Source organism: Rhea americana, unplaced genomic scaffold (genome assembly GCF_003343005.1).
Source record: "Rhea americana isolate MKP2758 unplaced genomic scaffold, rheAme1 scaffold_91, whole genome shotgun sequence".
Lineage (NCBI taxonomy): Eukaryota > Metazoa > Chordata > Aves > Rheiformes > Rheidae > Rhea > Rhea americana.
The window spans coordinates 4,885-18,034 of NW_028187100.1; the positions used below are offsets into that span (position 1 = coordinate 4,885).

At 40.6% G+C, this 13,150-nt stretch overlaps 1 protein-coding gene across 1 annotated transcript in view; it reads right to left on the minus strand.

The window, feature by feature from the left end:
* Positions 1 to 305: 305 nt before the first annotated feature.
* LMNTD1 (lamin tail domain containing 1) overlaps positions 306 to 13,150 on the minus strand; it is a 178,908-nt gene continuing 166,063 nt past the window's right edge. Inside the window, exon 11 of the mRNA XM_085324405.1 lies at positions 306 to 617. Coding sequence (XP_085180531.1) covers positions 480 to 617 — 138 coding nt within the window. The 3' untranslated portion in view covers positions 306 to 479. The remainder of the gene's footprint in view (positions 618 to 13,150) is intronic.

Sequence of the window (13,150 nt, forward strand, 5' to 3'; positions counted from 1 at the left end):
CTTTGCCTACCTATTTGAATATATCAGCATTTCCACTTCAACTGCAGGTTTGCCAGTAGCTTATAARACAGGAGCAGCAAACAAGCAATCATTGCATGAGAAATAATGCACAGCAAAACCTTTTCAATATCCCTTTCTTCTGCAAGCAAAATGGATGTTGTTTCTAAAGGCAGYCATTTACCTGTTCAGCGACATTTTTTCTCTTAAATGTTACATTTACATACATATGTACACATATAATGTTTATAGACTATACACACCCTATTGTGCATCTGTACAAATATGTAATTAATATAAAATTCTAATGATAAGAATCATTGGAATAAATGTTATGGGACATGGTAATCTGTACCAACAACATTGACATTCTCTGGTGTCACCACAGAGCCAAATCTTCTCACCTCTTGAAGCAACAACCCGCTTAACCATTTTGCAAAGGATATAAAAAAAAATAATAAGACCGAATAACTTCATCCTGTTCATAGGTTTTGCACTGGAAGCTGGAGAAAGTGATGGGTTTGCAGCATGAAGCTGTAAGATGGAGTGACAAAGTACTTCTGGAGAGCAGTGCCAGCAGGGGGACGAGACCCTATGTACATCACTCCACCAAAATTAGGCTACAAGAAAAAAACAAGATCTCTTGTAAGTACTTGCAGTGCATACAGCATTCAGTCAATTCTTTTTAATGTAATCCCTACTGAGTTGCTTTAGCTTTTCTTTCCTCGMACTGACTTAAACACTCATGAGCTTTTCTTCTTATTTATCCAGTATATAACAGGTGAAGTGACAATGCAAATACCTCCTGTGCCATGGCTACTGCCTTGGACCTGAAACCAATGGTCCTACAAATGTCTGCTTTGTGGCTGATCCTTTTCCTGAGACTCCTCTAGGAGGCTAATAGTGAAGTGAAGTAAAAGTGAAGACAAGGGTGCTACCTCCATATGCCTTTGTTCCCTATGGATTGGACTGCAATTTATTTTGTGTTTAAGACTCGTCTCCACCTGCTGAAAATTGACCATTGCTGGTAAATCAACTTGTAAAATCACATTGAGAAGAAAGTCAGGTCAGGACCCTAGTGGTATAAGCATCCCAGTCTTTACCAATTCTCTGATCCATGTATGCTCTGCCATACTCCTTTCTTCTGGAGTAAGAGTAAGAAGAAAAATGGAATTTCATTAGAGCAAAAAATATCAAGTGAAAAGATAAATTGAGTTTTTCTAAGGCTGATCATGGTTGATCCAGGTGCTGTTATTTTAATGGAGCTGTTTTCAATAAGCAATGAACATTCAGTTTTGGAAAAATCAGAGATTACTCAAAGTGATCACCTAAATATATTGGTCCATCACTTACATACTCTGGTCCCTGTCCAAACAAAAATGACAAGAAGCATTGAAAATGATGAAAGTCTGACAACATTTGGAAGCTTATTAGTTTACATTTTCCATTTTGAGGCAGAAAAAAATGTGTGTCATAATTTTAGCTACCATAACCAAGAACTCATGCAGACAAATTGATAATTTCATTGCCTTGCAATCTTAAACTGTATTCCTAAGTCCTAGTCAGTATACAAATAGCTGAGGAGAACAAGAGGCATTTTTAAATGGTTGCATTAGGGAGTACCATAGAAATGAAGAACATAATTCTTGAACTGCTGAAATGAGGATGAAGTCATTTCAGCCATGCTATTACTGCTAAAGCACTTATGGAGTGAAGAAACAAACTGCAGAGTTCATCGAGGTCAATGTGAATCTTCCGCTGGCTTACATGGGCGTTGGTACCTTAGCAATACTGTTTTCTAAACTGTATCATGCTTTTTCATGTAAATAAAAATGCTGTTTTCTGTTCCTAAGTCAGCTGGGGCAATAAGTTTCCATAAGACAGTTGTAAGATTGAAGATGATATTAAGTCACTGCCAGTCCCAGATCTCCTACATTTTGTCTGGCCCAACTTGAATTGTCCATTTATTTAGAAAATGAAGAAAAAGACAAGGTGAGTTGACACATTTTTCAGAAAATCTTGGTCACAGATCACTGGTGTCTGAGTATGCAGAGACTGCAAGGTGATTTAGGCGCTTGTAAGGATTGCAGTGCACAGAGAAGTAAGCAAGAGATTTTATTGTGGAAGGATGTAAGGATGTAAGGGAGAAAGTCTGGAGAAGGGAAGACTTTCCTTTGGCTGAAGAGGATAGGATTAGAAACTTTCTGGGCAAGCCTGACATCCACAAATCCATGGGCCTGGATGAGATGCACCCACAGGTACTGAGGGAGCTGGTGGATGTTGTTGCTGGACTGCTCTCCATCATCTTCGAAAGGTCATGGAGAACTGGAGAGATGCCTGAGGACTGGAAGAAAGACAATGTCACTCCAGTCTTCAAAAAGGGCAAGAAGGAGGACCCAGGCAACTCCAGGCCAGTCTGGAGTCTCCAGGCTGATGCCTCACCTCCATCCCCGGAAAGGTGATGGAACAGCTCATTCTGGATGTCATCTCCAAGCATACGGAGGAACAGAAGGTGGTCAGGAGTAGTCAGCGTGGATTCACCAAAGGGAAATCATGCTTAACCAATCTGATCACCTTCTATGATGGAATGACTGGCTGGGTAGATGAGGGCAGAGCAGTGGACATTGCGTACCTTGACTTCAGCAAGGCTTTTGACACTGTCTCCCATAACATCCTCCTAGACAAGCTCAGGGAGTGTGGGTTAGATGAGTGGACACTGAGGTGGATTGAGAACTGGCTGAAAGGCAGAGTTTAGAAAGTTGTCATCGGTGGTGTGGAGTCCAGTTGGAGGTCTGTGGCTAGCAGAGTTCCCCAGAGCTCAGTACTGGCTCCCACACTGTTTAACTTATTCATCAATGACCTGGATGAGGGGACAGAGTGCATCCTCAGCAAGTTTACTAATGATACCAAGCTGGGAGGAGTGGCTGACACACCTGAGGGCTGTGCTGCCYTTCAGAGAGCCCTGGACTGGCTGGAGATCTGGGCAGAGAGGAAACTCATGAAGTTCAACAAGGGCAAGGGCAGGGTCCTGCACCTAGGGAAAAATAACCCTAGGCACCAGTACAAGCTGGGGGCTGACCTGCTGGAGAGCAGCTCTGCAGAGAAGGACCTGGGAGTGCTGGTGGACAACAAGTTGACCATGAGCCAGCAATGTGCCCTTGTGGCCAAGAAAGCCAATGATATCCTTGGGTGCATTAGGAAGAGTGTTGCCAGCAGGTGGAGGGAGGTGATCCTGCCCCTCTACTCAGCCCTGGTGAGGTCTCATCTGGAGTACTGCATCCAGTTCTGGGCTCCCCAATAAAAGAGAGACATGGAGCTACTGGAGAGAGTCCAGCGTAGGTCTACAAGGATTGTCAGAGGGCTGGAGCATCTGCCCTATGAGGAACGGTTGCGAGAGCTGGGCCTCTTCAGCCTGGGGAAGAGAAGGCTGAGGGGGGATCTTATCAATGTGTACAAGTACCTGAAGGGAGGGTGTCAAGGGGATGGGGACAAACTCTTTTCAGTTGTCCCGTGTGACAGGACAAGAGGCAATGGGCAGAAATTGAAGCACAGGCAGTTCCACCTGAGTCTGAGGGGGAATTTCTTCCCTGTGAGAGTGACAGAGCCCTGGACCAGGTTGTCCAGAGAGGTTGTGGAGTCTCCTTCTCTGGAGATATTCAAGGCCTGCTTGGATGCAACCCTGTCTAATGGGCTCTAGGTGATGCTGCTGAGCAGGGGGGTTGGACTAGATGGTCTCCAGAGGTCCCTTCCAACCTTACTGATTCTATGATGTGGTCTCGTGGCTAAACAAAACAGAGTAGTTTTCAAGGGAAAACTCCAATTTATCACTAGCAGAGCCAGCTGTTTACACTGTGACATTGAAAAGCTTATATCAGGTATCAGTCTAAAAATGTTTAGCACATAAGGTTAGTTCTGAGGCTTAATTAATGTCAGTCTTTAAATTTCAAATCCACAGAAAGGAAGTGGAAAACAGTATGCCTTTAGCTGTTTAGCTGGTTACGTTTAGGATCAAATACCTAGAGGGATTTAAGAAAAATGTGTTGACAGGTGCCTTCCCTGCAGTTAGTCTGCTCTAATTCCTTACAGACTGGCAGTATTTTTAGCTGCACATGAAACTACAATATAAAAAAATGTAGTGCAAATATAAAGGGTTTATGAAGAATTTAGGAAGACTGACAGGTCAGCAATTCCTTCCATATCCAACCTCTGAGAGCGGACAGGACCAAAAGTTCCCAGAAAAGAGAAAAGAAACACAAAAGTGGGCAATTACAGAAGACCTTCCCCACAGGATGAGTCCTGGCCTCAATTATATAGTCTAGTAAGAAGATCTTATCATTAACCATACATTGTGGAGGAGCGTCCTCTTTGATCTGTTCTAAATGCTCAATTTAATTAAACTCCTTTTACTCTTTTTTGGAAGAATAACCCAAATTAAAAAGTCATCCTCTCTATACATTGACCTCTCTCCACTGTTTTTTCTTTTCTTCATCTCTAAATGACAGTTCCAGTCTTTTCAAGTTCTTTTCCTATGAACGCTTTAATCATTTTAATGTCCCATTTCTGGAGCCTTCTATTTCTGCAAAATATGTCTAAGAGAAAATAGTGAAAAATGAGTACAGTATTTCAGATAAGCCAATAGGCTTGGTTTATAGAACAGCATTATAATATTTATAGGTCCTGTTTTCCATCCTGGATTGTATAGTACTCACACAATTTGTTTCTGATGCCTCTGTGTCTGAAGCATAGATTTGCACTGTCAGCAGTGATGACCCATTCCTCATTTCAGAGTAGATAATTTTCAACTATTAAGAGTAGCTGACACTTGTGCTTGTTTTTTTTTTTTCTTCCCCAAATCTGGTTATATTTATTTGAAAAGAGCAGATTCTAGTTACTATCATACTTCCTATCCACTTTGCCTTCCTAGATTCTTTTAAAGGTTTCCGTAGTCATCCTAGTCCTCCATGGCCTTCAACCATTTTGTCATCTTCAGATTTTCTCACTGACACCCCGTTTTCTAGACCATTAAAAATAAAAAAGCAAAGAATACATCCAATAGTATGGATCATTAAGACACTTGCTGCTAATCTTTTGCCAATGTGAAGACCTAACATTTCTTTCACTTTTTATTTTCTCTCTCATACCTAATTTCTAATGCAGAGTAGTACTTTAGCTGGTGCTTATGATATTAATGATAAACCCCAAAAATAATGCTCAGATACCGGTGCTATGAGGTTAAATAAAAAGTGTTTTGAGTAAAAACAGCTGCATGAAAAGCTGTTTCTGTTTGATGATTCTTATCTCATGTCAATATTGTGTATTCTCCTTATGCTCTTAATGTCAGATTGCATTAGTCCTTAAAAGACAGTATGATGCGGGAACATAAAGCCACTCTGCTGCTGTTTTAGAATCAGTATATCGTAATGCAATATGCTCATCAAAACTATTCAGATATTTTTTTATTAGAACAGCCATCTTAAATATACGCCAAGAAAGAATAAGTGTTTTTCAATGGAAACCAAATTCCACTATGTACAAAGGGGTAAAGCATGATTATCTTTACCTGTTAAGCCAGGAGATCTATTCTAGAAATAAATCTCCTGGGTCCAACAGTCTGAACATGTTATTTCTATACCTATGCGAAACCATCCTTAAAAATTGTCTGATAATGAAATAAATCTGTTGTAGGCTGAGATTTACTAAAGCTATATATTCAAGAGGCCTTGACTATGCTGAGTCTTTCAGAAATAATCTGATTTTAAGTATATCACCGCATTTCAAAGTGTGGACTTCTTTGGATGAAAGTGTAAGTAGCTAAACTTATATATGTAGGAGATATGTTTGCAAGTTGAAGAAAGAGGGCAGCAAAAGGATACCTCATTCTCATCCACAAGAGCAAGTTAATTTTGGTTCAGGGTTGTCTCTAATTGGTATAGACCTATATGACGCAAAGCTTTTCTGTACGGAGTACTGACTGAAATAACTCTCTGTGCTGATGCTGCRTTACAGACAAAAGATCACTTTTACTCTGGAATAATGAATGTGTTTCTAAAGCCAGAGTGAYAGTCTGGAAGAAATTCACTGTCCTCCTAGAATCACGTTTGCACAGGGAGCAAGTCTAATATCGGTAGTGATTAAAATGAAAATGTAGAAAGTCAGACATGGTGTTGCATCCCATCTCTGAAAAATGCAGCAGACACAGTTCATACTCAGAGCTTTGCCAGCGTGCCTTGCTGACCATGGGAATATCTATTGTGCAATTATTTACTCCGGCATTAGCTGCTGCAGCTAATTTTCCCCATGCAGACAAGCTCACAGCGTTGCTGAAGAGGTTAAGGAAACCTTTAGGAAACATTTTCCCGCGAGTCAGAAAAGCATCATCATTCACAAAGAACAGTAAAGCAAACATCTAATTTTAAGGAATTTCTACTCATATGATTGATTTCCTCATTATCACTTTCTCTGTCATTCACTCCATTCTTGGGTCTGCGATCATCACAGGGATTAGGCAGTGATTTGAGAAAAACAGCACGGTCCTGGTAGCATGGCTTATCCCAGTGTTAAAACGACAGCAACAGCCACTTGGGCTATTCTGTATGTGGGATGAAGCAGAAAGAAGATGTGAATGTTAGCATAATATAGGGATCAGTTTAATTATTCTGTTGGCCTAGAGGGTCTAGAAAGAGAGAGGAGAGGAGACTAGSTAGCTATTAATGAGCGCAAAGGGATTTTTACAAGCTAATTGCTAAGAGGAAAGGAGCATGTTTAAAAGGTGGGCTGCTCCACTTAACTTTTAATTAGTGATAAAAATGGAGAAATCAGAATATTTTAGTAAAACTCCAGGTGATGAAAAGTCAACGTAATAAATTCAGTGTGGATGATAGCACTTTACAGTTGTAGTCTGCTTGCATCTCAGAAGATTCAGTGGGAAATCATATCTTTGAGAGCTCTCACAAGATGCAGAAGCACACTATATGCCATAGCTCAGATCCCACAAAACAATCAGTGTCTCTCGAATGCGGAGAGATGTCCATCAGAGCTGAGACACTGCTGCCCCCTTTCATCCACACATGCATCACCGAGAGATCACACTCTTCTTTGCAAGGCCAGGTCTTTCACACAAGACCTTTTACAAGGGAAGATTAGGGGACACAACTGGGTGCCAGAACCTGAAAAGAAGTAGCTGGTCCCAGTTCTCACAGATTGCATGTATTTATCCTGCCTGAGGAATGGGGCTGTGGGATCTGCATGACTGGACTGTATTCTTACCTTTACAACTTGCTTAATGTGACCACTCATAGAGTATTTAGCCCCAGTGAGTCTCAGTTCTGTCATTTGTATTATGGGGGGGAGGGGGTGACGGTTCACAGCATATACATAGCTCAGTTTAGTTTTTGTCAAATACACCCATATTTGTCAGTGGAGAGTGAAATTGTACTGTAAYGCATACAAATACCACATTCCTTTGGTTTTTCTTTGGGAATGAAGCTCTCTTTACTATCTATAAAGAGATTAAATCAAGTTGTTGATTACMCCACACAGGATCCAAAGCTTTGACTGTAAGAGAGAAGCCACAAAGAAGGCTACTAACCAAACCCCTTTTGACATGGAGAGAATATACCACAAGAAGAGGCAAAGCCAGCCTGTGATGTTCAGGACTTCACCTCTGCTTCTGTTGGGTGAAGTTGGGGCAGCATGAAACACCAGCTGCAAATTATTTGTGCAGACCTTGGTTTGAGCTACTGTAAAGGTAGAGACCAGATCTGAAGTGGGATCAAGGACTGCACTTTCCTGTAGTTTCTGCCTGCTATTTYGTAGACTTTTGGACCAGATCCATTTGGGGGATAGTCTGAATTTCATTCTCATATAAAGCAACTCTGAGACTTATATGGAATTTTACAAATTCTGTTTCAATCTGCCTTCAAGTTCCATTTTAGAACCCATAGTCCATTTAGAACACATATTCCATGTGTTAGAATAGATTATCAATGTGAAGTAGAGTTCTTAAGTAAACGTTCCTCCCCTTGCCCAAGTTGCTATTTTCCATGGAAAAATAGGATTATTTCCATCAAGAACAAAAAAGTATTTTTGTAATTATAATATCTTCAGAATGTTTCTTGGAATTTTTATTTCACAGCTTTATTCCTTCTGCATTTCTGCATTACCTGGGCAGTCTAAGCAAATGCATCTCCTAGGATGTACATCAGCAAGCAACTCTTTGAAGATAAATCTCTATTTACCAAGAGAGAAGACAGGATTGCATCATGGGGCAGGGAGCCTAGCCTGGGCTCTGGACCACAGAAAATAATGGCATGAGACACTGCAGTTCCCAAAGAGGCATTGTGAAATCATTTTGAATGGAGCAATATGGGTTCTTGGCCTGCAAGTGTTGCTTGGGATATAAAGAAGTGAGCATTTTCCACAAGAAGAAAACAAATGATTTTCCAAAGACTCTAGCTGTAATCYTACTGTTAGCAGGGAAAAAAGTGAAAACAAAATTAAATGCCTAAGAACAGGGCTTCATCACRCTGCACAACTTGGGGTACTGGAGTATTGTGGCATTAGCAACTTAAAGAAGAGGTTTWGTACAGATTGAAAGAATGACTCAGGCAGCCTTCTGCAGAACACCTACCTATGTCCTTAAAAGGAGGAACTTCAAGCTTTTCTACCTTGCTAGGCACATGTCTGATGATTGCCTTGTAGCCGTATTGCCTCACAGATTTTCGGACTATTCAGAATGCCTGTCTGAGCATTGCATGATTATCATATCTCATTGGTAAATTGGAACAAAACCTAGATCTAAACACTCTTTACTCCAAAGAACTTGAAGAGCAGATCGAAGAGTTGTTATAATACAACTTAACTGTTTGTATACCTAGGCCAGCCTTTACACCTATTCTACACTGCCTGGAAATTTCTATATCACAGAGTATTCACATAATTTGGGATAATAAGATCTAAGCTTTGCMTTTCAGTTCAGATCATAAACCCCAGACTCCTCTCATATACACGTAGCCATCTAAAAGGCAGGCATCCTGTCCCAGTTAATTATATAGGTTCCCTCTACAGTCTGTGGAGAGGAAAAGGTATCTCCAAAAGGAAAAACATCCAGTCAACTCTAGACAGCTATTTTTGGATAGGATGAATCATCTTCTAGACACATCTCTCTCTTCACTGGCTCCAAAGAGAGCCCAGACTTAGACTAGACATCTAATTTTTTGATGCTTAAGGTTAAATGAAGGAAGTCTTATTCTAAATTACAATATCATTATGTTTCATTACAAACAATTTGTTACTGTATCTTCACGGTGTAAAACCAACACTCTGTCACACAAAGGCATTCCAAGAGTTATAATGATAGTGATCCTGATAATGTAATGTGAAGCCTTATTTATTCTAGAAATGTTAGTTTTACAGTACTGTTCAAGCTTATGGCAATCTCAGGAAAACTGGCCTAGGTGGCAATCTTAAACCTTGCTAGAGAAAGCTTGCTGCAGTCAAGTCATGCTGTGCTTTTCCCTTCTCCTTTCAAATGCAGTAAAATCTCTGGGTATAACTCATGCATTTCTTTGCTATTCCTCTTGCTTAGTATGCAGTACAAAATAATTTTTAAGTAGAAGTTTTAAAGCTCTTAAGACAATGCAATAATATAATTTCTCAGTGACCCTTCAATATCTTGAGTAAATAAATCAGTCCAGTGAACTACTGGCTCCCCTCAAAAATCCTTTCTATGCAAAAAATAGGGTCAACAYTGAGTTTAGATACAAAGGCGTCCAAGACATATACACAGTGATCTGAATGTACCCTGGCGTTATCACCAGATAAGCACAACCACATCACCAGGCAGAATGCAGAGTGCTCTGCACTCCATGGATATGGGAGCCATGGGAACAGGCGTCATCTGTGTGTGGGGGAGAGGGGGCAGAGGGTCTAGGCAAAAAAAAAAACCCAAATCTAAGAAGGGAATCATTGTTTAGCTAAGGAATGTGTAGGTGTAAACACACAAGCCATGTACCTTGAGCCAGCTTTTAGAAGCTTTTCCAAGACTGCTCCACACCTATTGGCAGGAGCCAAATTATGAGCAGCCACTATCCAACTCTTGCCTTGTAGGTGGACACTGTTTTTTTGTCTGCAGCATTTGCTGACTACTTTCCCTCCAAAGGGAACTACCACTTTCCCTCCAAAGTTGTTACCTGAACTGCCTTCATCACCGTATTACTTAACTATAATAGCAGTGTCAATGATTAAAAAARAAAGAAAGAAAGAAAAGAAAGAAAACACCTTGGCTCTCCTCTTTCATTCCCCAGCCTCCTTCCCCTTCTTTCTGCCAGCTAAAGGCAACTGCAGTGCACAAGTGTTTTCCTTTTCCCTAAACAAGCTCTTTTCTTTCTGGAGTTCCAGCCAACTCCACTGATTTTTCCTCTCTACCTGACCTCAGACTAATTAAAAAACAGTCTTTGCAAATGCTTTCTGGAGGATCACCAAACTTGAAGTGAATTTTCAAGAGAAGGAATACATTTCAAAAGTGTTTGAAGTACATTCCAGTAACAAAATCCTGTGACTGATCAAGGTCTGATCCCTTGATGGAGTAATCTGGCAAGGCTCATTTCTGAGCACRGAGTTTAGCTGGTTTATGCCACCTGAGGATTTCATCCTGCCTTTGTTTCCCAAACATACGTCAAGCTTCCAAAAAATAATGAAGTTAACAGGTCATGCAGCTGCAGCCTTCCACTTACTGATAAAGACAAGGAAGGGATGTGAATCCCACTTTCTTCCCTTCCCAACAAGTCCTGTTTCGTTGGTGGTACAGAGATGAGATTCCCTGGAGAGTCCTCTACAATTGTTAGTTTCTCCATAGCTAGGAAATTATGGGATTTAAAACAGAACTGAAAAGATCTTGTTCACTCACCATATAATTACACAAAAATAGTGTATTTTATATTTGAGGAAGGTAGGTGCTGATAGTAACAATTCAGCTTCTAATAGCACTCATCATGAGACTCGTTGGGACTGATGACAGATGATTTTTCTTTGAAATTACAGGAACTCTGAAATTTGGACCAGTTTAGAGATAATGTCCATATATTTATTTCTGATTCTCAAGCAGTCTGCTAAATTATAGGAGAAAAGGGAGAAAAATACTCTACAGTGATTCTAGTGATCTTTTAAAAATTAAACTTGCAAATAGAGAAGGGTCAAATCAACATCTGGCCTGTGGATTATTTATCTGGTTCAAACAAGAACTCTGCTGCTTTGAAAAAGCATTGTGTACAAACTTGTTTCTAACCAGGAATTTCTTTATAACAGGAGATTTTTAGAATGGGAAGATTTACATTGTTCCTCTCTCTTTGTACAACCCTGCAGAGAGAGAGAGAACCCATGTGTGTGAGTATATGTGTATGGATGCAAAATCTCAGAGGATGCGCTTTCAGAAAAGCCAAATATATGCCATAGTGTTAGTATATGTTCTTCCAGCATATCTTGTTATTTTGGTCACAAATTACAGTGGGGACAAGGAACTACTCCAGCTGGATGTAGTTTGTTTACTACGTACATTGTACATTGTTTACTATGTACTTGGCAGGAGATATATATGGAACTATCTGTATGACACAAGTGGACTATGCACCACAGTGCTCAATTCAGTCATAAAAATGCTCTAATTTATTGAAACAGTGCAGCTGGATAACACAAAAACTTATCAAGCTGATGATTCCACTGCTGCCCAGAACAAATCACATCCCTGGTTCACTGTAGCTCTCTTTAGCCTATTCCTCCATTTTAGGATTAATCTCAGTGCTCTTGAAATGTGCTAGATAAACAGCATTTGAAACTGAAGTTCTCTGCTCTTCCGTGGAACAGATCTAGCTAAGAAACGGCAATGTATTCTCATCCTTGCAATGAGACATTGCGTTCTCCCTGCCAGCATAAACAACAGTACACTCAACCTTCCCTCTCTGTGGGCAGCCTGTCTGGCAAGAGACAAGTCGTGCCATGGATGTGGAGAAATCCAAGAGGTTTTTGGCTCATTGCAGAGCACAGCCTTCACAAATGAAGCTATACTGCTTCCACCAGAAGAAACAGCTGTGCCAAGAGCTCAGACTGAGCTATTAAATCCCAGCAAATCTGAATGTGTTCACTTCATTCAGCACTAATATGGGTGACTTTGCCTCATGTACCCAGAAATTGATAGGCTGAAGAGGACAGGGTAGAGGTACTGGAATGGCTCAGGGAAAAACCTGCCCAAGACCAGCAGAGTTTATAACCTAATGGCTAGTGTCAGCTGGCTCCCTGCAGCACTACTTGGATATCTGCCCACCAGACTCCCCACTACACTCTATTGTAAGCATATAATCTCAATTATTTTATATTTGGGTGTTCCCAGACCTCCACTATCACAGATAACARAGAACTAACTGTCTTTAAAACGTGCTGCCACCCTAGATGTTGTTAATATAATTTTATAAGAGCTTTCAAGTGCTAGCAAATTCTGGTTGTGCCCACTGAAATCATAATTTGAAAGCTTCTTTTGCAGCTGCCTGGCCTGGTCTTCTCTGCCATAGCAGCTGGATGGATGCCCACCAACTCATTTCACAGGGTGATATCATTAYCACATGCTTCATCTGAAGTAATAAAGAAGAAATAACAGGCTGAGCAACTACTAGACTTCATCATTATCAACCACAACCAAATCTAAACCAACCAGTTAGAAATGCTAGCTGGCCCAGGACTTCTACCAAGCCATACAGCGTTGCAGTTCTGGGTCACATAAAGTCCAATGCCACCACTAAGCATGGCAGGAAGGGCTGCTTAGGTTATGTTTCCAGTGAGATTTACACTAGACAGAAGTGCTGCCTTTAGGCCTATGCCTTTAAAAGAATTTGAAAAGAAGATTTTGAAGAGCTATTCTATGTTATATCCAGTTTAGCATTTCCTTTTCGTGAAACTGCAGAAATGTCAGAGTATCATTACAACAAAACCAGTGAAATCATGGAAACAAAGTCAATTCACTGTGGTTTGCGGTTGCAGTGAGTGATGCCATCATACAATCACAGCAAACCACCAAGCATGTAATTTAGTGAAATGTGGCATAGTTGCAAGGCAAAATGTTTGTCATGCAATATAAATGGTTGAAACAATCATCGGTCTTTTCGTA